The 22,952-nt window shown below is 38.2% G+C and overlaps 1 protein-coding gene across 1 annotated transcript in view; it reads left to right on the top strand.

Annotated features, from left to right (window-relative positions):
- PTPRM (protein tyrosine phosphatase receptor type M) overlaps positions 1 to 22,952 on the top strand; it is a 441,589-nt gene that overhangs the window by 115,342 nt on the left and 303,295 nt on the right. The window contains exon 3 of the mRNA XM_058023915.1: positions 19,449 to 19,714. Within this exon, the coding sequence (XP_057879898.1) occupies positions 19,449 to 19,714 (266 nt within the window). The remainder of the gene's footprint in view (positions 1 to 19,448; positions 19,715 to 22,952) is intronic.

Genomic DNA, 22,952 nt, shown 5'->3' with positions numbered 1-22,952 from the left:
CAGGAGCCAAAGGCCAGAGAGCCTCAGGCCAGGCACACCTACAGCACTGTGGGGTAGGGAATAATGCTGAAACAAGGATAAGGGTGGTAGGGAACAGGGTGGAACAGGAGTACCTGCAAGTGCCTTTGGGGATCCGACGCCACCATATCACACATCTCCAGCGGTAAAAAAAAAAACCAACCCATTTGTCCTGGGTTGGCTCTATGATGCTTTTATCCTCAATTGTCTGTTCTGTTTATGCTGGATAATAAGTTTTGCACCTTTAAGACTTGTTCCAGAGAGTGAAGGGGGGAAGAAGAAGCGTGCAGTTTGTTTTCAGACACTGCACTCGCTCCTCCGCATTCCTGCTCCTGACTGTGTTGTCTGCAGATGGACAGACAGCAGGACAGAGCTGTCCTTTGGCTTAGTGAGTTTTAGCTAGCTGAGGCAGAGAAGTTCCCTGGACTGTGGTTTTTTCCTTTTCCTTGGACCTGTTTAAACCTGCTCTGGACTGAGCAGCAGCAGCTCGCACCTGTGGCCCACAGGGCTGGGCCTGGGCCGCGGTGTTTCCAGCACCAGAGGGACAGATAAGAGACTGAGTGAGCTGAACTGCAACCTGGGGAGGGGACTCTCTGAGTTTGTCATCTCTTTTTGGAGCAGTAAGAGGTTTTATTGTTTAATATTGTTTAGGTTTTATTGTGTAATAGACAGTTTTTCCCACTTTTCTCCAAGGAGGTATTTTTCCTGAACTGGATGGGGGGCAGGGCCAATTGAATCTGCTTTTCTAGAGGAACTCCTTTGGGGGTTCTCTCCCAAATTTGCCCTGAGCCAGGACACCAACAAAAGAGAAAGCATCATTTGTGTCCTTAATTTGTTTTTTTTTTTTTTTTTTTTTTTTTTGCAACCTCATAGGACAGAAACAGGAAGGCACAGTATAAATGTGTGAATCACTTTCAGGATGGCTCTGTAGGGCTTAAAGAGCAATTTTGGCTACAGAGGTAAGCCTTGAAATGCTTCATGGTAGCTTCTCTATGTCTGGCTGATGTGGAAGAGATTGGGTATCCATAATACTTCAGGTGGTTTTTTGCCCATTTAGAAAAACAGTTGCCTTTGACTTCAATAAAATTTTTTACCTGGAGAAGCAAAAGGTTACTGAAGGTTATGCATTTAAGAGATGTCTCCTGAGAAAAGTCCTTTTCTTTCTTCTGTCAGTGAGATTTTTTTTTTTTTTTTGTTTAGCAAAACTGAAAAATAGTTTATTCCTGTTTCCATTAAAACAAGGGGGGAAAAAGCCCATAAGAAGGTGTTAGTAATAGGCTGTTTCCTACAAGTCAACCAATCAAAAATGTATGCCCTTAGTGAAAGTTGATGACCTTGGTATCTTTTATGGCTGCTAATGCCAAATATTGCTTATTACTTTGTAGTAAACAGTCTTTCTGTGCTGTTTCTGGTAGTAATAATGAAATAGTAAAACACATAGAACACCTTCAATGAGCTTTCAACATATCTGTCAAATAAATAATAGTACATTGTCAGCCACGTATTTGGACTCAGTACTACTTAGGGAGTTTGTTTCTGCTTTTCAGGAAGCAAGAAAATTAACGAAGGACTTGGGAACCAACTAAAAAACTGCTGTTTGTTTTACTTCTCAGAACAAAATGAACTCTGTATGTCACGTTTGTGGATGCAGTGTCCACATTTCTGTTGCAGTTCTGAGTGAACTGACAGGTGCTGTCCTTGTTTCTTGCCTGTCTTCTTGCGTAGTGATGTAGAAGCTTGTAAATAGGAAAAACAGGGCAAGGATTGAGAAAAGTGACATTGATGACTATTTGGGAGAAACATTTATCATGCAAGATAACTACAAACAGCGCATAGCATGGCCCTCATAAGCTAATTTCTCATTAGCTGGCAGTAATAAAATTTACACTGTTATTTATCCAAAAATGTCAAATGTTTATTTCCAGAAACGAGTAACACCTCATAACAACCAGGAGGCTGTGTGGTGTCCTGCATAATTTACAGACAATCTAATTGACCTATGCAGGTTAAGTGACTCACTTGAGATAATTAAAGAGTGGCAGAATGTGAAATGAAAATGGGAAGTACTTTAGACAGTTTATGATTCCTAACAAGATGCCTATATTGCTTTCCATTCCAGAACACCAATCCTGACTTAAATCTGCTCATTGAAATATAAAAAAAACCTTACTGAGGGAGGCTCTGGTAAAGTACAAACTTTTTATAATGGATGTTTGCACTCAGCACTGAGTGATTACAAGAAAATGCACCAGATGCAGTAAATGTATTCCTGCATAAGATGACAGATGTTGATGTTGCTTAGAATGTGTTGTTGTCTTTCACTCCAGTAAACTTCCAGGTAGAGTTTCTCTCAATATTAGTGCAAGGCTGGTAAAAGTCCTTTCTATTCTTCAGGAAATTTTTTTTCAGAAAGCCTCAGCTACTCCTCTTCAGCCTCTGCTCAGAGGCAGAACACTTTATGAATGGTCAAGTGTGAAAGTTTCTCTCCTGATTAATTTTAGTGTGCAGTAATTTATAACCAATAATATTCTGATATTACTTTCCAAAAGTACAAAGTATATTTTTTAAAATTCTTAAGTATTATGAGGCAATGCAGATTTGTTCTGAAGGTTGCTTTTGAAGAGATAGAGATTTTCTTGGCATTTCCAAGGCTTTCATTTTGGGAACCAAGTCACCATGAAGATGTACGTGGGCACTAGTCATGCTTTTCACCATCTTTGGGGATGATTGGTATGATTTGGGAATCCTTTCTTACCTAGGATCAATGTAACAGTTTTGAGAACTAAAGCATGTTTATGTGAAAATCTGTGGAAAAACAAAGCAGAAGGATAAGGAAAATTACGTAAGTATAGAGCTTTGAGTAGACTTCAAAATTATTTCCACTGAATTTTCTGTTAAAATGCCAAGTATTTTAAAAATAGTGAATGTTTATATTGCTCTGTTATTAGCTGAGCTTTCATGGCGCATCCAACCCAACAATGCTCCTTACCTGTGCTACTGAAGTATCGGAGTCATTGTTAAGTAATTACAGTGCTAAGTATCCAATACTTCTTATTCTCAAACTAAAATGAAAATCTAGACTTGCTGTTCTAGCTTAGACAGATTAAAAAAAATCATAAAAATTAGAATGACTTTGTTTTATGCTGCAAATTTGTAAGCAAAGGCAAGCTACAGGGAAATAAGAGTTTAAGTCTCCCCATGGATATAAGCTAGATATTAGAGAATTTTAGTTATTTCTGGATGTAAGGTCTCTCTTGAAGTATAAACAATGTTTCTAAGTATTTAGGCATGTGTTATGTTCTTACAGGGAATAAAATACTTTCTACTTTCCTCCTCGTTCTTGATTAAAAAGTCATTTCCTAGCAATGATTTATATGAAAACCCTTAAGCAACATTTTTTTCTCTGAAACTCTTCAGTGTTTTCAGTTGGTTGTGGTTTTTTTTTGTTTTATTTTTTTTTTTTAATGGACTGAACTACTGTTTCACTCTTAAAAAAAAAAATCTTTTTAGATGCCACAAAATGAAAAGAATGCTATAGAGAATAACCGAAATGCTGGTATTTTGGCTCAGTCACTGTTTTTCCATGTGCTAGAAAATCTTTTGAGATTTTAAAGGTATGAAATGACATTTTGGTTGTTCAATGCAGAATTAAAAACAGTACATCTAAAGAATGCTTTTCACACAATAATTTAGGCCATCTAATGGGTAGATAGCTAACTGAGGGATGTAAGAATGTGAATGCCTCCTGTGCTTTTAAGACCTTGATTGTGTGTTTAGATCAGGAATATGCTGCTGTTTGTAGAATTTTACTTCTTATGAGATTCAAAGGCTTCATCTACCATGTAGCAATGCCCCTGGCACCTGGGATAAACCAGACACTACAAATGCTCATGTAAATGATGCACCTATATTTTTAGAAATTAGAATAGCTGTATCCCCCATTAATAGAAATTAAAGTATCAGGATGCAAGGCAGAGGAAACAGCAAGGTTCAACAACTAACTTTTTTAGTCTGTTAATATATTGAATGTCCCTCCAAAATGATGATAATGAAAGGAGGTTGGGTTGTTGAATGTTTGTTGACAAGGAGGGTATGCAGGGAGATGATCAGGAGGAAACCAGAGGGATTGATGGAGAAAAGAAGCCATGTAGAATGTGACAGGACAAGAAGCTTCAGAAATTTAAAGAAAGAATTAGATAAACAGGCAGAATCTTAGATTATTTTTGTAGGTGTGAAATAAATGCCAGTAGTTGTTGAAATAATAACACAAGGAATTAGCTACAATAAATAAAACAAAAACCAAACCCAAACCAACTTACCCTCTCACAGGAATCTCGTCTTTTATTAAAAACATTTTTTTCAGCAACTCTAGTTTTCAACTCTAGAGTTTTTGTAGAATTTTATTATTTTCCTAGTCCTTTGTTTCCTCCTCTGCACTTTATTCTGAAGGATTGGATAACAGTAGTTATTATGGACTATTGTTGATGAAAAGTTTACTCAGAGCATATCAAGGCAGAAATTTTTTAACCAAGTGAAAAGATTTCAAAATCAGTGAAACAGGCTTATAAATTATAATAATTAAAATTAATCTTGTTTGAAAATATTCAGCTGGGGAAAAAATAGCATTCTAGAAAAAAGGAAAGTTCAAGATTATATCTGTGTACTTTCTTGAGCTAGACTTGGCAAGCTGTAGGTCACTTCTGAAGCATCCATTGACAGAATATACTACAGAAATTTTGCCCCTGACTTCTGACAAAACCAGGGCACTCTTTACACAGTCTTATTTCCTAAAGGAGGTTGAACATTAAATTATGTTAGCAATATTGCCAGACCATACAACTCTAGAAAGTTCTGGATGAAGTTTTTATTTTAAGAAGGCAGTCAGAGCTTATCTACCATTGACCCTTTTCAGTCACTGCTTTTTCACTTTCTTGGTGTGACCTCTCTGAATTTTATTACTGAAACACATGAAAAGGTGTCAGACTTATAAAAAGATGAGAGGAAGCAGTATATTTGTAAGACTGGGCTGATTAATTCTCACTGACCTCCATTACAATAATGATATCAACCAATCCACCCACTGAAGTGATAATGAAGTAGAAGTAATTAGGGTTTAATAAAAAATCTCCCTTAAATTATTCTTTCAGGAAATTAACTTACATTCTGTTAAAGCTTAGTGAGTCCTGCCTGCTGTCTCATGACAGGCCTTATCAAATATGATGAGCAAAGAGAAGGAATAGCCTAGATGCATTTATCTAGTAATGGTTCATCATACTGCAATATCTGTTGAGTTACCATCTCGACAAAAAAAATCAAGTTTGAGCGTTAGGAAATGGGAAATATTGCTGCCTAACTGTAATTTTTTTTTCTTTTTAAAATAAGTACATTTCTAATGGTGAAAAAAATCCCTTTGTATCTCAAGAGGATTATGTAAGTGAGTAAAAAGAGGATTAATTTTCAACAGACTTCTTTAGTTAAAAAAAGTTAGTGTAAACTCGAAACACAATGCATACAGTGGTGCTCAGCTTCCTGGGCATTCCAGGTAATTCACTGTGTGCATAAACAGCATTCAGTACATATCTGTTTGTTGTGCTCCCTGTAGCAACTTCTGTGTGTCAGCAGGCATTTCAGAATGTGTTCAAAATATCTCCAGACTTCAAGGAATGTCTTTACAAGAATCTTTATTCATATGCTTTTAAGTGTTTTTAAACATCAGTCTCTTGAGTTTACAGATTCCTAATTGTGCAACCTGTGCAATAGATGCTGACATCTGCCAGCTGAGTGTGCATTCACTTTCCAGTAGACCATTCTCCACTTTCCTCCTGTGTGGATAAGAAGGAATAGAAGAATATGACAAGGGGAATAAAGACAGAGTGAGCAAGTGGACGATCTCAGTATTCAGCTTAACACAGCAGACTTAGCGAACAATCCATCTTGCCTCAAGATCTGGGCTTTTCAGTGTGCTTCTGAGTGGGTGTTTTCAAAGGGGTGGTTTTGTTTATAGTTTATTTTCCACCTTTTCTGAAGGAGGGACTTAGGACTCTTACGGAAGCTGGAAGTGTAGGTTTTGGTTTCAAAACAAGTCAACTTTAAAGTAACTTTAAATGTATTTACAGTACCATATCTGCCATAAATTTTTAAATTTATTGTTTTTTAATTCTTACTTTGTTCTGATTTTTTTTCAATTGGATCTCCATTTTGGTTTAAATATATAGCTTGGAGTCTCTATGCTTCTGTATACAAAGTACTGTCTAACACACACAGATGACACTGAAAAATGGAGGCTGTATTATTTTTGTCTTGACTAAGTATTAGAGTTGGAGGTATGGCTTGTAATCATAGCTGATTAAAAAAATACCTGTTTAGAAGTGAAGGTTTTAGTTTGAATATATTCACTTCTGCCACTGATATGGCAAATCCTTGGCAAATTATTTCTGGGCTGATTGCCCATAAGTCTTTAACATTTGGTACATTTAGTTAAAACTTCACCAATAAAACACTTGAAAATGTTGACACAATTAAGGTAGCCAGGCTTCTAAGGATCACAGCAAAAACTCCAGGAGAATGAACTGTGAGTTTAGTTCAGTACATCAAACCAAAATAACATTAGATTGAATAATTATAGGCAAAATAAAAACAGAACAAGTAAGGTGAGAGAAAATAAATGCTGCAGTGTCTCAAGTAAAGCTGAGTTACTTGCCTAAACATGAAATTAGGTCACTAAGTTTTGCATTTCTATTTTTGACACAAAGTTTTAGTTTGAGTGAAACAAAGTATTCCTTTTACTGTAAAGGATAATTGAGTCTAGCAGTTATTCGCTGTAAAATTTTCATTTTCTTTTAATATTTTAATGTCATCTGTTCCATTATGGTTATGTTTTATAATAGAATTTTTGTCCCATAAAATGCTGTTGAAGTATAGCTTATTTGGTTATACTAAACAGGCATTGAACATAATGATAATAAAAGGTCTGTAGTACTTCAGAAAATAATTTCTAAGGGTTCATGTTTGCAGACAAGGACGGGAAGTTTAATGGAATGGAGATTTTAACTACAGTCAGACAGTAAATATGTCAGTTTGGAAGCTGATTTTTTTCATTAAATGTTTTAAATGCAGAAACATCACTTGGTGAGTGGTTTGCAATGCACCTGAACTATTGCCTACGCTGCTTGTTTTCATGTTTACCTTGATACAAGGCTCAGTTTAGGGATTCCTGCTTGTACACAGCCACTTGCTCTTCATGCTGGGGGCCAGAAATAAGAAGTTGTTGATGTAGAACAAGCGAATAATGGGTGACAGGCAGGGGCATTGAGATGTTCATGTGGTAGCACCTACCTGGCTGTGCCATGGTCAGCCTTCATCTCTCTGCTGCAGGAGTGGCACAGTGGGATGGGTTCCTCTGGCACTGGGCTGCTCTGCGCTCCTCATACTGGGAAGAAACCAGCTGAAATGGGGATTGTCTCCTAGCAGCCAGGCACAGCTTGGCAGAGGCAGCCACCACAGGGATGGGATGGAGCAGTGGCTGCAAACTGCACCCTGAGCCTTTCTGGGAGACAACCCTGAAAGCTTCAGTGGGGAGGGACATGGCTCCATGGGCAGCACAGAGAAGCAGAATGGTCATGAGGATGCCAGGCCAAAAGGACTGCAGAAAAGAGTAGGGTGAAAGAAAAACATTAATTTCCGTTTCCTATATTTTGACTGATGTCCATTTAAATCCAGAGGATTCTTACTGTCCTGTAAGTTTTGGCCTGGGATCTTTTAAATGTAAGACAAAGTCAACAGACAAGAAAAGTGCAGAGCATTTTTTTTTCTTTTAGCTTGGCTTCTGTTTGATTGTTCCTTATTCTTGCAGCTTATTTAAAGTACCTTAAACACAAATTCCCCTTTCACAGTAGCGAAAACACTTATTTATCCCTCTTTTCCCTTTAAAATCACTCATGTGCCTGAATATTATCTTCTGGATTAAATTCTGGGCTAAAAAAAATAGTCAGGAGTTTAAGTCAATGTTGTCCAAACTTTTTTTTGCTTGAGCGCTGCTACAAAGCCTTTAATTTTCTTGAAGACCACCAGCCACCTTCAGTATAAAATTTAATTCTTGAAAATACTGTGCTTTAATACAAATGACATTTCAATTAGCAATTTTTAATAAAGCTCTGAAATGTCAGGTTCCTGCAATAGCAGGATCTCAGAACTCCAGAAGGCATCCTGCAGAAATATTATGCATGTAACTTCTGAATTTTTAATCCTATTGAAGACAAATTAAGTATCTAAGTGCTTTCCTGAATGGTACTTAAGCACATCGTTAAGCCCTTGTGTTAATTAGAGTCTTATGCTTTCCCTTTTTGAAAAAAACCCACCTTGATTCTGTTGTTCTCTTGAATGACAATCTCAGTGCCTGGGATTGTGAGTCATGGAAACTGGAAGGCTTTTTTTGGTGATGAATCAGGCCCAAATTAATATCTTTAATGCATCTCTAGCAGACTGGAACTTGAAAATAAGTACATTAAACAGTATCCTCCATGGGACTGCACAGGCAAAAAGCCCAACATGAAGTTCATTTGGTAAATATGTAAACTATTATACACACCAGTTAAATTATTTAGAGATGTTTTCTTCTATATTTAAGGTGGATAAAAGTAAAGACTAACTAGGACATAGAAAATACCCATAGTAATACAACACTTGAAACCAATTCCATCTGGGGCTTGGAAAAAGTCTCTTTAAAAGAATGAGAAGTGAAATTCCCATTTTATCAGTGTGCACACGGCTTTGGGAAGTCTGCCGGTTGCCACAGTGAAGAAAATGATTGTGTGAATAAACACAGATAAATTGGCAACCTGCACAGTGTTCATTCTTTGTGATGTAGTTTGTGACGTAATCTCTCCTAGATAAGAGCCTTTAAAGATAGACTGTACTGTAGTGGTTAGCATGTCAAGAATAAAATAGCTGACAATGGATTTTTTTTCCTTCCTGCCAAGAAGGTGTTTTTTGCAAAAATTATTTTATTTTAGAACTGATGTTATGTAGAATGAATAGTTTAATGTATTCTTTAAGGAAGGCAATCTTTATGCTTTAAATATTTTTTTTAATTTGTCATGTAGTGAAACTCTTTCACATAACTTATACCTTGGAAAACAAATACCTTTGTATTTTTTGTTTGCTTTAGGCTTTGAAAATCAGGAAGGAAAAGAAAATCTGAATTCCTAAGATATGTCGTTCTTCTCTTTGTCATTGCTAAGTGTAGCAAGATCCCTAAGAGGAGAAAACCTAAGTGAAATATAGCTTTGTATACCAATTTGTAGAAAATGCTGTCAGCTGCTTTTGTGGCAAAGGTATAAGTGCATTTAAAAAAAAAAAACCAAAAGAAACTGAGAAATGGAGGTATAATGGGTCTCTAATTCCTGTACAAAGTCAACTAAGGCAATATTCCAAGCTGATAAATGCACACACAGACAGGCATAAATCTTGGTGTAAACTAGTGCTAAATTTCATTTTAAAAGCAGAATGAATTCATGAGATTGGGGGGGGGGTTGTTTGGTTTGTGATTTATTTAAGGTGGAATTAATAGCCCTAGCTGGATATGCTATTCCATCAGCTTTAAAGCTTTCATATTGATACAGTATAGGTTGACTAAAGTGTGTAACTTTCCCTGCAGGAAGTGCAGTACCTGATCCATTATGGCTTAAACTGTCCTGTAGTTGCCATGTGGTGCCTGTGTGCTGGTATAACAATGATTTCCTTTGGGACATGAGCTCAAAGTAAAGGTCCTGAGCCGTCCTGTTGCTCATCAGTGAAACACAGGCCCTGATGTGCTTAAAATTTTACTGAGCAAGTCTTGTCTAAGGTCTCTGAAGTGTTTCTGTGGAAGAAGAATGCTGTGAATACTAATCTGAAGTAATTTGTAGTTTAACTGGGGAAGAAAACCCACTGCTTGTGGTTTGGAGTCTCAATGAGTGATTCAATTTAGAAAAACAGAGCATAAAAGTATGTTTTAGGGAAGCTAGTCTGATTGTAATTATACTGGCGAGCTTCTAATTTCTGAACAAGGTTTTTTATGTGGAAATAAAAGAACTGAGGCAACACATGGCCCATGCTAAGGGAGATGAGTGTATTGAACAGATGAGAAAAGATGGATGCTTTGATTCAAAAGAGGAGGGTAGAATAAAAACAAAACTCCACAGATCTACTGTAGATGACAATGCAATGCTAACCTACTCTTTTGAATAGATAAGGAATATTTCTTGTGAGTTATCTATATTCACAGTCATGAAACCAAGAGTAAATTACTTCAGAAACAGAAAAGCCCTTGAGGCTAATATGCTTCTGAAATTACTGATCTGTCCAGCAGGATTGCAGAAGGCTCCCTGTTACAGTGGGATTTAGTGCCATAGGCAATACGGTAGTATGTTTTCTGCCTTACAGATCTGTGAAAAACTGTCAGAAATTTGAGAGAAATTCAGAAGATGCAGGTCTAGATTTCTATGTAGTATATTACTGCAAATACTAATCGTTGCAACAACTTACTAGCAGTTTACATACCTGATAGTATTATGGTGACAATTTGCTTTTATCAGTAGTTAAGAAATGAGTAATCAGGTTTCCAGAAAACACTTTGTGAGGAAAGTACAATGACAGTTAGCTTTCAAATGAGAAGTAACTTATTGCTTTGATGGTACAGAATTGGAAGACTATACCATAAGTGTGATAGTTGGCCAAACATTAACCTAGCAACCTAAAGCTGACAGAAAACTGTATCTCTGTAAAAGTTGTAAAGCTCACTGTCTTCAGGCCTTCAGAAGCTTTTTACGTTAACCTCTGTGTTTAACAAACCTTTCAGCCTGTCACTGGGCAGGGAAAAGAGTACCAGTAGCACTTAACCCTGTTCTTGAAGATGATCCTTTTCAGATAAGAGTTACATGGATCAAGCTATGATCCCCTCTCCCCCAGCCTTTCTATGTTTAATTCTTCAAAGCTTTTATCTGAAAAATAACTGGTTTACCCCAGGAGCTCCCCTGAAACATGTTAAAGCTGATTCCTGCTTATCTCCTGAGTATTGTTTCTTAAATGCTGAATTGCATGGTTGAATGGTTTACAAAAATAATGACTAATGTTATTGGTGGTGCAGCAAAGAGAATGTGCTTAGGAAAGAAAGGAGACTTTCTGGGCGGCAGCAGTAATTGTTAGCATGTGCTGGTTAGTTTTACAGATACTTATCTTCTGTGACAGAACAACTGGCCCATGCTTTGAATGCCAAGTTATAATAAAATGCAAGTTGATAGGGTAGGTGGCTCTTTGGAAAACACAGCTTGCCATTTTGCGTGCTGCTCTCACTGCATGTGCAGCTGTTAATGTGGGGACAAAAGGCAGGAGTCAGGTTAGATTGGGAAGGAGCAAGCATGAGAGAAATAGAAGGATAAAAGGATAAGTGAGTCTCATCTTGTGTACCTATCTGACAGCTCAGTATGCTGCTGAGACTCTGCCTGGTGCTTGATTACTGCAATCTGTCCTGTGTTCTTACTAAACCCAGTTTCTACCCTCTTGTCCGTGGATGCACTCAGGTCTTCAGTGTGTGTGTGAGTGCTCATAAACTTCAAACCAAGCTAACCAGTGAGTGGGAGGTGAGACTTGGGTGCTGGGAGCTGCTGTGGACCCATGGAAGTCAGGGGCCTTTGGGTGTGGGGGCCAGAGCCTGGGGAGGAGCAGGGTATGGGTTCCTCTAGCAGAGTGAGATTCCCCTGGGCTGGAGAGGAGGAATAGGGCAGGGCTGTCAGTGCTTTATGTGTGAGTGCTCAGTGTGTTCACAGGGATGCTGCTAAAGGCACTGTTTTTCTGTCTGTATTTGGTCTGTCCGGCCGTCTCCCTCTCCTCTCTTGCTGTATGTCTGCCTGCCTGTGTTGGGAGGGCCAACAGCTGGGATCTGGGGCCATGGAACTGTAGCAGCCCTGTGTCTGTCAGGCAGGGAGATGAAAATGCACCCTGGTTCCTGAGAGTAGCCTAGATTTGGCTATTCTGAGCCTTTGTGTGGTTGTTTTGTTTTGTTTTGTTTTTTTTTTTTTTTTTTTTTTTTTTTTGTTTTTGTTTTTGTTTTTGTTTTTTTTTGCTGGGGTTTGTATAATTTCATTTGTTTCCAGAAACAGGTTTACATCTGGTCTTATATCCTTGCTAATGAAGTTAAACAGCACCTAGTTTAACAGTGATGCAAAAAATCCAGCTAGAAGAACCTCATCCATGTTTACTAGGCCTTCTTCATTAACAGCTGCTTTGGTATTCAGCTTTTAATACATGTGATGTATTCTCTTATGCTGCTCTAATGAATTAACTTACTATTTTAAGCACTTTATAGAAGTTTTAGCTCTTCAGCTTCTGTGGTTTCAGCAATAGTTGCAGTCTCCTTCAACTGTATGCCTAAAGGTTTGCTTTTTTTTTAAAGCAAGGCCCATTTGTCTGTTACAATGTGGATTGTTACTATTTCTGTCCTTACCCTTTAATCCTTTATGTACTGCATCCTGTATTTTGACTTCCCTTACTTTTGTTCGGGGTAGATCTAGCAGATGTGCCTAGCAGACCTCTTCCAGTCTCAATGCAGGTACACAGGCTAAACAATCAAGCAGTGGAGCTGTGCCCTGTTAGGAACAAACAAGGCAAGGAAACATCTGTGAATGTAGCCTCTGAGGCAGGGACAGAGCTTTTGTGCTGAACAAGTTCTGTTCTGTTTGTGACGTTCAAAGCTTCATCTCATTTCCTTTAAAACAGAAGGGCCATGGCAAAAAATTCTTCATGCACATACTGTCATTCTGTGAGTGACAATGAGTGGTTCAAGGTGTCCTTTAAAATAATTTTTTGTATGCTGTGGTAAAGTCCACAGTTGGTAATGGCATGCTTTTTGGTTAAGTTCCCAGAAGGGGAGAAAAATATTTCTTCTTTGAGAACATGTGGCCGTGGGAGAGGCTTTTCCAGGGAACAATAGGATAGGCAGTAATAGATGTGCTAACTGGAGACCTTGCACTGGGGAAGTTTTCTTAGAGTAATGGGGAGGAAACACAAAACTTGTCCAGACGTGATGAGAAGATTTTTCTGTTAGCCCAGAGGAGAACAAGTAGAATTTGTTGAATCCATAAGGGCTATTGAAGATGGCTTGTGTGCCAAGCAGGTCTGGAGGAAAAGGGCCCTTGTTGCAAAGATGTAGTTGGGCAGAAAATGTATTTTTCAAATGGCTATATTTTACTTCTCTCTCAAAAGAATCTGGGTTTTCAGAAAGAAGACAGTTTTTCAAGTTCATGTTCTAATAAAACATAATTTCTTTCAAGCCCTTTTGGTATTTTTTGGTGTGTTCACTTTAAAGAAAAGGTGCAGACAGATCTGTCTCAAAGCTCTAGCATGTTTGAAATCCAGTCATAGCATAAAAGTTGAAAAATGTTATAGCTGGTGAAATACATTAGGTCACCTTTAAAGAAATCCCGCTGACTGCATCATGAAGACTCTTGAGAGAATTTGAAGAAAACTTTGCATACCTTGTTGGCAAAGCTTTTTTTCATGTTTTAGAAATCAGTTCTCAGTCTTCGCAGTTTGTAGCATAATTCCCACTGGCTATAGAAAGGTACCAGTGAAGCTGCAGAACACATGAGGATAGACCAAATGTGGGATGTCAGAAATGAAAAAAGAACATTGCCCTGACTTACCTCTTTGAAACCCAGAAGGAGCACAGTTCCTTTAAAAGTGAAAAACTCTCCCAGGTAGTTGCACACTTGGGCTGATGTGGGTTTTCTGAGTGACTGGGGCTGGGAAGGAAACCTTCCCCCTGTGGTGGTGCTGCTCCATTGCCTCAGGCCTGGGCTGCATCCAAGGTGGCTCTCCAGGGACAAGAGGAGTAGCACAATTCCTTGGAGATTTCATAGTCCACGCCACACTTGACTTTCTTTATCAAACAGAGGGAAAATTACCTTGTAGATGCATTTCCTTTTATTCAGGCAAGTCAGGTTTCCTGTTATAAACAAATAAACTAACCAAACAGAAAACTTTCCAGTTGTGTTCATGAGTGGAATTGCAGTTCAAACGTGATCCCTTTTCCCTGCCCTTCAGAAGGTTTTATACAAACCAAGTATTAACTTTGTTCCATTTCAAGAGTAGTCTACTCTTTTTCCAACCTAAATGATTCCATGATGCTAGGATTCTGGGAAGATCCAGATTGTCCTCTAATTTTCATTACTTTCAATTAATTTTAGGTAAGTGTTTCAAATATATACCTACTCCCTGCTTTAGAATGCTCAACAAGAATTTTCCTGTTCCAGACCTGGGGAGATGCTGCTTTGTGCTTTAAAGACTCCTTGGGTCTGCCTGTCCTCAAGTCTTATCTTACTTTGATTTCTGTTGTTCTTAAAATGCAATGATTGCTTCAGAAATTGAATTTGCAACTTGAGACAACTCTATCAGAATTTATGCATACACAGTTGTTTTCACTAATAGCTTGTGAACTTTATATGTCCCTACTATACATTGCATGCTTTTTTGCAAAGAGGTAATATTAGTTATGTAAGAAGTAGCCTTCAGAATGTCAGTGCAGTGTTTGAAAATGCAGAGTACTCGTGAAGAAAACAGATAAACAGATTACTGGATGAGTAGTCAAAATCAATAAATATTGAAAAGGATTGATTAAACAAACAGCATTCAGAAAGCAGGGTTTGTTTTTTATATACGGCTGTTGGAAAAGGGGCTGCAAAAAATACAGGATTCAGAAATACATGATTTTATGTCCAAACTTGATCAAAGCAATTTCTAACAGAGTTATGGGAGATGTGTCTGTGCATCTGAGATGAGGAAGAATTTTAAGAATTGAATTTAGTGAAAGAATTATAAGGCTTATTAGTCTTACTAATTGCTTGGCTAAAACAAAGCGAGCATTATGGGTAGAAGTGAATTGATCTTTTTAAAAAATACACAGGACTTATGGTGGATTTTTAATGGATTTTTTCCAAGAGTTTGAACAGTTGCAAATTTGGAAGATAAACAGCTTGAAAGTTGAGATTAATGATGTTTTTAGGATGGGTAATAAATAATTATTGAAATTACCCTGTTAAATTTGAGTAAATATTGCTCAAAAGAAGACTTAAAATTCACTTGGCGACAGTAATGGTTTGTAAGTTAATGAGCAGAACTGATGGGTGTTAGCTGAGGCACTGAAGGGAAGTCTCTCAGCTGCTGTGCTGTGTTTTGGGGCACCTCATTGTGCCAGTTCAGGGGTGCCAGCGTCTCTGATGTTTGTGTGCACGTACCTACTGGGTGATGTCTGGAGGTGTGGTGCATTTGAATTAAAGTTCCAGCTTCTTTAGGTGGTGCTAGTCATGCTTTCAGAGTTACAGCCGCCCTGTAATTTTCAAATGTTACCGGAAAATGTTTTTTCCTTTTTCCATAATATTAGTAAATAGTAAGAAAAAGTACGCAAGAGAGAACCTGTTTTGTTTGCAAGCTTTGGGAGTTAAAGTGTAAGGTGGACTGTTCCTAAATTCAGGTCCTTTGCTTTCTGCAGTACTTCCAAGGTGGACTCTATACATTTTTGTTTATGGAATACAGTAGACAAAAGAACACTTTTGAGTTTCCCTTGTCTGAAAGTGGTACTCATTATGCTTGAGCCTCACAATTCATCTGCTCATGCACTGCAGTTCCAGTGTCTTGAACAGTTCCACACTTAGTCTTGGGCAGTCAGAGCTGCAATCTCTTGTGAGTGATGGCTGTAGGGTTTGCTGGCATTTAGGGAATGCTGTTCTGCTAAAAAAAGTGACCTTTTGTATGTATCTTCCAAGCCTTTCGTTGATTCTATGAACTGCCCAGTCACAGCATTTATGAGACCTGTCTGCACCTCACGGGTGTATTGTTAATAAAGTGATACATAGATTATCTGTTTTTAAAATCAGGCTTTTTGCTCTCTATCATTTAGCACATTTTTCAAATATTGGAGAGTCAAAATCAACCAATAGAAATGTCTAAATAAATTACTCTAAATAAAATACTCTTTTAAAAAAAAAGTTATTCGGAAGATAATTTGTCCTCAACCATGTATAAGACTGGTGAAAAATCAACAAAGTAACTTTCTTTCCTCACTAGTCCCATTTTCTTTATGCATGAAAAATGGTACTGCATTCAATTTTGTTGTGTTTGACATTCCCAGTATAAAAAGGATCTCTTAACAAGGTGAGGTGTTATGATGAAAACTTGCAGAAGTAACTGGAAAATCTCTTATGCCATTCCTGTCATTTTTTGTAGGACAGTATGTTGCTTTTCCAGTTGTCAGATTTTATTTTTTAAACTTTTTGGTTTTTTTTTTATTTCTTCCACTCTATCTTTTGACCATCTTTTTGTGTCCAGTATTTCACAGAAAATGTTGATTTATGCTAATGAAATGACCAGTATATTTAATTGCCTGTTTATTCTGCAGCAAATCGGTATTTTCTTTTTTCAAGTATTGCATCTTTTTAGAATGAATATTTACATAAACCAAATACCTGCTTAATTTTACTGCTGAACCAATTTTCAGTGAGGAATTGTAAACAGCAGCAGTGACTTCAGGATAACCACTGCTTTGTTGATTTAAATGCCTTAGCTATAATGATGAAATACATGTGATTCAGCAGGGTTTTGGACTTAAGAATCCTGAATTTAATGAATGATGAGCGCCATTAGGTTTTACTACATTGCATGTAGTGCCTTTACATAGCCCTGTGTAAAGGGCTGAGGAAATTATCATCCATGTGTTTAAACATGGAAGTACACTTAGAGAAACTAAGTAAGTGTGATAAAATGAGTGTATTTATAGTAAGACATGCACTTGCTATTTCTTCTTAGGAACGAGTACTCAGTTGATTGTAATTTTACATGATTTCTTGTGGAATCCTTCAATTCTGGCAGATAACTGTTTCCTTGTATATGCCAGTGTATCCTTTCAGTTATTTTTAATATGTGTTTATGTGCCCCAGTATATGTGAGAAGCTGTTCTGGAGAGCTGATCCACTGTCAGAAAGTATGCTGTGGGGCTTTTGTTGTTTGTTTGTTGGATTGATAAGTTTCCCTGTAAAAAATCCTGCCAGTTAATTTTTAGTGAATTCATAAATGCTTTAAGTATTGCTCTTATAACTTAGCAAATTATACCTATTTAAGCAGTTTATATTTTAAATGTAAATAAATTGAATGGCAGAGCACGTACTAGTTGATGGAAGGAATATTAGCTTCTTTCCTGCTTGTTTTAAGAGAAAAAAGCATATGCAGTGACTTCTGTTTATGTTACTAATGAATAAAGGTTTTCCTAATATATTATAGTAACAGACCGTGAGTTAAATACAGAGTAACACCTTTTAGGAAGTAAAATATTTATAGTCCTTTGTATTAAAAGAAAGTTCAATTTTTGTCAATTTTATGAACTTGTCTAGAAAGGAAATTTATACTTGATAAATAATTTAAATTCAATAGCAAAACTACTATTACTGAAAAGTTAAACCTATTTAACATAGAGATACACTCTGGACAAAGGTTCTCCAACATTCCATTTCAAGAAATGACTTGCATCTCATTAGAAGGTATCATCACCCATCAAAGTAAGAAAAAAAATTAAAACTTGGTTTCTAATAACTATGTGGCAAGTGTGTGTGTGTACTTACATTTTTCTAAGTACACTTAGGTTTGCATTTGTAGCAGGGATCTATAACATATCCATTTCTGGACTTAGGAAAAATGCAGCGTTTAAATTATCTCATGCATTTTATTGAAGTGTTTTCTTTGCTGAGTAGATACTGAATTTTATTTCCTTCTATGATGTCATAGGTTATCTGTTAATAGAATTCTTTCCTTTTCATTTTTTCAACCCAGAAATATGAATGCCTCAGAAGTCATGTTGCATTTTTCTAACATCTGTATGGTCTTTCAAATTCCTAAGTCCTGCAGCATGAATATTTTGAAGGTACACTTCAATGGAACACATGAATAGGCACTAAAAAATAGAGTATAAATTGACTAGCTGCTCGTATGAGAGTTGGTTGAATGTGACTTTATTTGAATAATTTTACATTTTTTGTTATTTGCTGTTTTAAGTTGTGATCATAATATAAAATTCAACCCCAGCTTTATATATTTTTTTTTTTACATGTAAAGCTTAGTGGTTTACTTGAATTTACATTTGTTCATTCGTTTTTCACCTTTTGAAGACAGGAGACAATTGTCACACTTAGTCCAGTAGGTAACTTGTGCTTAGCTAGAGGAAGGTTAAGGGATTGAGAACATTTTAGACACTCTCTGCATCACATACTGCAGAGTATGTGATCATCTGAACCATCTGAACACATGAAATTCTCTTAAATTTCATTGCAACTCTTGTGGTGTATTGACCCTGACTGGACACCAAGTGTGCTCTCCTTCATCCTGGTCTCAACTTCACTCTGGAATTTTCTCTCTCTCCTCCCTTCCAGCAGTGCAGAGAGACAGGAAATGGGTCAGCTCATCCCATGTTGTCTCTGCCACTCCTTCCTCATCAAGAGTAGGACTCCTCACAGTCTTCTCCTGCTCTGGGGTCTCTTCCCACAGGATGCAGTCCTGCAGGCACAGATTGCTCCAGCATGGGTCCCACACCAGGTCATGAGTTCTGCCACTAAACCGACTCCAGTGCGGGCTTCCCACAAAGTCACAGCCTCCCTTGACCATCTGGTTGAGCTGGTGTGGGGCCCTCCCCAGGCTGCTGCAGGGGCCAGCCTGACTCACTCAGCACCTGGCCTGCTGGGAAATCTCGGCTCCCGCGCCTGGAGCACCTTCTCCTCCTCCTTCTGCACTGACCTTGGTGTCTGCAGGGCTATGTCTCACGTATTCTCAGTCCTCTCTTCAGCTACAATTGTGAAGTTTTCTTTTTTTCCCCGCCTTTCTAGTTACATTACCCCAAAGGCTCTGCCACTGTCCCTGATGGGCTCGGCAGTGGGGCGGGCTGGCTTGGAGCTGACTGGCACTGGCTCCGTGGGACGTGGGGAAGCTTCTCACAAGAAGCCACTCCTGCAGCTCCCCCACTACCACAACCTTGCCAGGCAAAGCCAGCAGGGACTCTGCGTGTACAAGCACTCAGATAGCTGAGACCTCCAGCTGATTCTGTACCACCATCTGTAGGTTTATTGCAGTGCGTAAAACATTGCACTTGGGGGCTTTTTGTCTCTTTCAGCATTTGGGGCTTTTTGTCTCTTTCCTTCCCCACCTGTAGAATAAAGATATTAACCAGCTTTACAAAAGATTTTTGAGATTCTGCAAAAGAAATTTGAGATCAAATGCATATTACTCTTATGTTAGTAGAAGCAAAGAAAAATGGTTGAATTATTATTATTATTAAATTATGCTTTAGTTACAGATATTAGCATATTAAGAAGAGAAAAAATGAGGAAGAAACTGAATTGATCACTTTGTTTTTGCAGGTTCTTTCATGTTGGTGAATACATCTGGAAGATTTTCAGGACAGAAAGCTCACCTCCTGATGCCCCATCTGAAAGAAAACGATACACATTGTATTGATTTTCACTATTATGTTTCAAGCAAGAGTGGAGCTAGCCCTGGCACTCTGAATGTATATGTGAAGGTTAATGATGGTCCTATTGGTAACCCAGTCTGGAACACGTCTATCACTGGCACTTGGAGCAGAGCTGAGCTGGCAATTAGTACTTTCTGGCCCAATTTTTATCAGGTATGTCTTACTTTTTATGAAATTTTGTCTCTCCTAGTAGTCATCTGGTTCTTAATCCTCATTTTAACTTTGAACCAAAATAAATTTCCATGTTTCTAGTTGATCATCGTCTTAATCACATTTTTGTACATGATGCTAAATGTTTGTTTTTACATGCATATGGCTGTGTTTATATGTTTATTTATATTTATAGAAGTGTGTGAAATGCACACATGCTCTAAATCTGGATGAACTAATTAGAGTGAATAAATCCGGAAATTTTGCCATTGATTTCAGTCAATTAACTGTTTCTCTGTAATAAGTTCACTCATTCTTTCAGTTCCGTAGGGATGCTGGAATTGAACTCCAATAGATTTTATTACAGTCCAGTCTTCAAGTTTGATTTATATCAGCAATACTTGTTGCTTTAGAACCAGCAGAATCCTTTGAATCCTCAGTTCAGGTCTTAGCGCTGAATGCAATATCCATTTGTCCAGCAGTAACGTAAATATAATAGTAGCTGTCATAGGAATGGGATTTTGAGTGCATCCTAAAGATTCAGGGGAATTTCACTTGACAGGCCCTTAGGATGCTGCTTTTCTGTAGGAAGGTTTAGATTATACAGTTACACACTGCTCTATGGTAGTTCAATGTTTTTCCTCCTCCTTCCTGTGAAAATACAGTCTATGTCTCCACAAACAAGTAACTTAGTTTAAAATAAGAGCAGACCAGTAGCATAGAGGTGTTACTGAGCCTCCTGCATCTTCACTTGAAGTTTGGAAAGTTTGAATTTTGTTTGTTTGCCTGTACTGAATATTGTCACCATACTTGTGGTTTGAAGCTTTCTGAAGAAAAGCCATCCTAAAGATGACAAGTTCCTTGACTGTAGGCATCCCTGGGAGGTACAATTGTGCTCTTCCACCATGCTGTTCCAGAGTGGGACTCCCTGATTCCTACAGCAGTGCCCAAGGTACTAGTGTCACACGTGGCAGAGTCTTGTTGCAGTTCCTGCATTTGCTGTCTCAGGTAACCAGCTATTTGTTGTCCCATCATGTTCTAACGAAGAGTTTGGCAGTGTCCACTGCAGGTATTCTGGGAGGCTGCAGTGGGATCCTTTCTGTGGCTGCAGCATCTGTCTTGTAAGGATGTCTCAAGTGAACTGAATCTGTCCTTTCTGAACTCTTTTTCATTTAAGTAAAAAATGCTTAAGAACTTTCTGGAGTCTTTTTTCTGATTGTTTCATCCACAATGAAATAGACTGTCCTACTCCAAAAGATTAGTTTGGAGGGCCAGGAACATTTTACTTTTGGAATGTGGGATGCCTGGCAGTGGATGCAATACTTACAGACCCAAAAGAGCACACTTGCACATTTCTTCTTGCCTCTGATAGTGTGCTCCTAGGTTAGGTCTGCATTTGCATCCAATGTACTTCCCAAGATTCCTAGTAATTGCTGCAACTGCATTGTCAGGACTTCTGGAGAGTATTCAGGGAAAGCTTATGGACATCTCAGCAAACTTCATGATGTGGATCTTTTATATTTATGTGCAGTCTTGGTGAGGTGATACTCTCGTGCCTTTTTGAGAAGGATGGGCATATTGGCAGAGCTGAGGCTCACTTCAGCTGTGTGGGAGGAGCTGTGTGCTACCTGTCAGCATAAGGCTGTGTCTTGATTGCAAAGTCTGAGCTTTGTTTAGTCATACGCATCTCTCAGGGTGGAAGGGCGGTGTGTATTTTGTTTCCTGTCAGGGTTCAAGGAGGGTTTAGATGATGCTTTCTGTCGTTTGGTGTAGTTTCAGGTAGTCCTGTGAGGAGCAGGGAGTTGGTATCCATAATCTTTAAGTGTCTTTTCCAGCTCAGGACTCCCATGATTCTCTGATCTTACATCAAGACCTGATGTTACCAATTTGATGCCAGTGTTGAGAATGCCTTCCTGTGCTGCCGAAAAGCCTTTCTGTCTTCACTGAAATATTGAGAACCAGTCTGTGTTGTTAGCCTCAGTGGATGGTGGGAGAAGAGGATAGAGCATCCCAGAGACCATTTTGTGGCTGACACTGGATATAACTCAGTGGTTAATAATGTGGAATTTACTGGAAGATTTGTGAACATGGTGTTCAGGAGTATTCAATACTGAGTACTGCCCAAGTCTGAAATATTCCCATTTATATAGTGAATTAGAGGAGCTTCCAGCTTTCTGCCTTCTGAAAGGAGTCTGGTTTTTGTGCAGCAGGGCTGCTCGGGAATCAGCAGTCAGTAAAGAAGTGTGTTGTGCTTCAAAGTCTCACTGGAGTTCTGAATCGAAAGGCTGATGTGGACAGGGGAATTTTAATAGAAGCCTTGAGTCTGACTATTAATTTTAAGGTAAATGAATGTATTCTTAAAAATATACAAAGCTTCTGTCAGTCTCAAGTGTTATTACTAATCTTTTTAACAATAATCTGTCAGATTTCTGACAATATGATACGTATGGTATTTGGCCATAGAAATAGAAGGATAACCTTCCCATCTTGTGTTTCCTCAAGACCTGCCTGCTGGACTGTTCACCCTTATTTGTAGGTGAACCCTTACGTGCTTGGAGGAGGTACTGCAGTTCAGCTGATGTATAATAGATGCCTAAGCCTGTCTGTAATGGATTCCACGTGCTCTCCTTGCTGTTGGAAATGTTGACATTTTTGCATAATCTTTCTTTCACTGTGGAGTATAGTAGGTAATTTTCTTTGCATTTGCTGCATATAGTCTGAAATAATACCTGGTTAGGTACTGCAATTTAGCTGACGTGCCAAAAGATCTTATGCTATGTTAATATCCATGGCAGTGCAGGGAATCAGTGTTAAATACTGTAGCTTCTCTGGGTTCATTGTAAATAAGCTCATTTATTCTCGAGGAAGTGCTGTCACCATTTTAAGAGCTTACAGTTAATTGTCTTTGTTTTTGGTTGCCTCCATTCTCTCAGAGATCTGTGATGCAATTTCCTCACTTGAGTGCTGACATTTGCTATTTTTCATTGTTTCTGAACTCCTTTCATCAGTTTTCATGCATTTTCTTCTTTATGGAGTTTGTTGTGGGGGAAGACAGGTAGTTAGCTTTAAGCAACTGGGAGAAGGGGGCAGGAAGAGGAGAGAGGGTGTACGTGAATGTTGTGAGAGCATGGCTCCAAGTTGGGTGGCAGCTCAGGTGGCTGCAGGAATAGTGGGGAAGGCACAGGACTCATCTGGTAGGTATATAACATAGTACCAAGTCTGTTTCCTGAGCTACTATACA

The sequence above is a fragment of the Melospiza georgiana genome, chromosome 1 (genome assembly GCF_028018845.1).
Source record: "Melospiza georgiana isolate bMelGeo1 chromosome 1, bMelGeo1.pri, whole genome shotgun sequence".
Lineage (NCBI taxonomy): Eukaryota > Metazoa > Chordata > Aves > Passeriformes > Passerellidae > Melospiza > Melospiza georgiana.
This window is presented reverse-complemented; position numbering and strand designations above follow the sequence as displayed.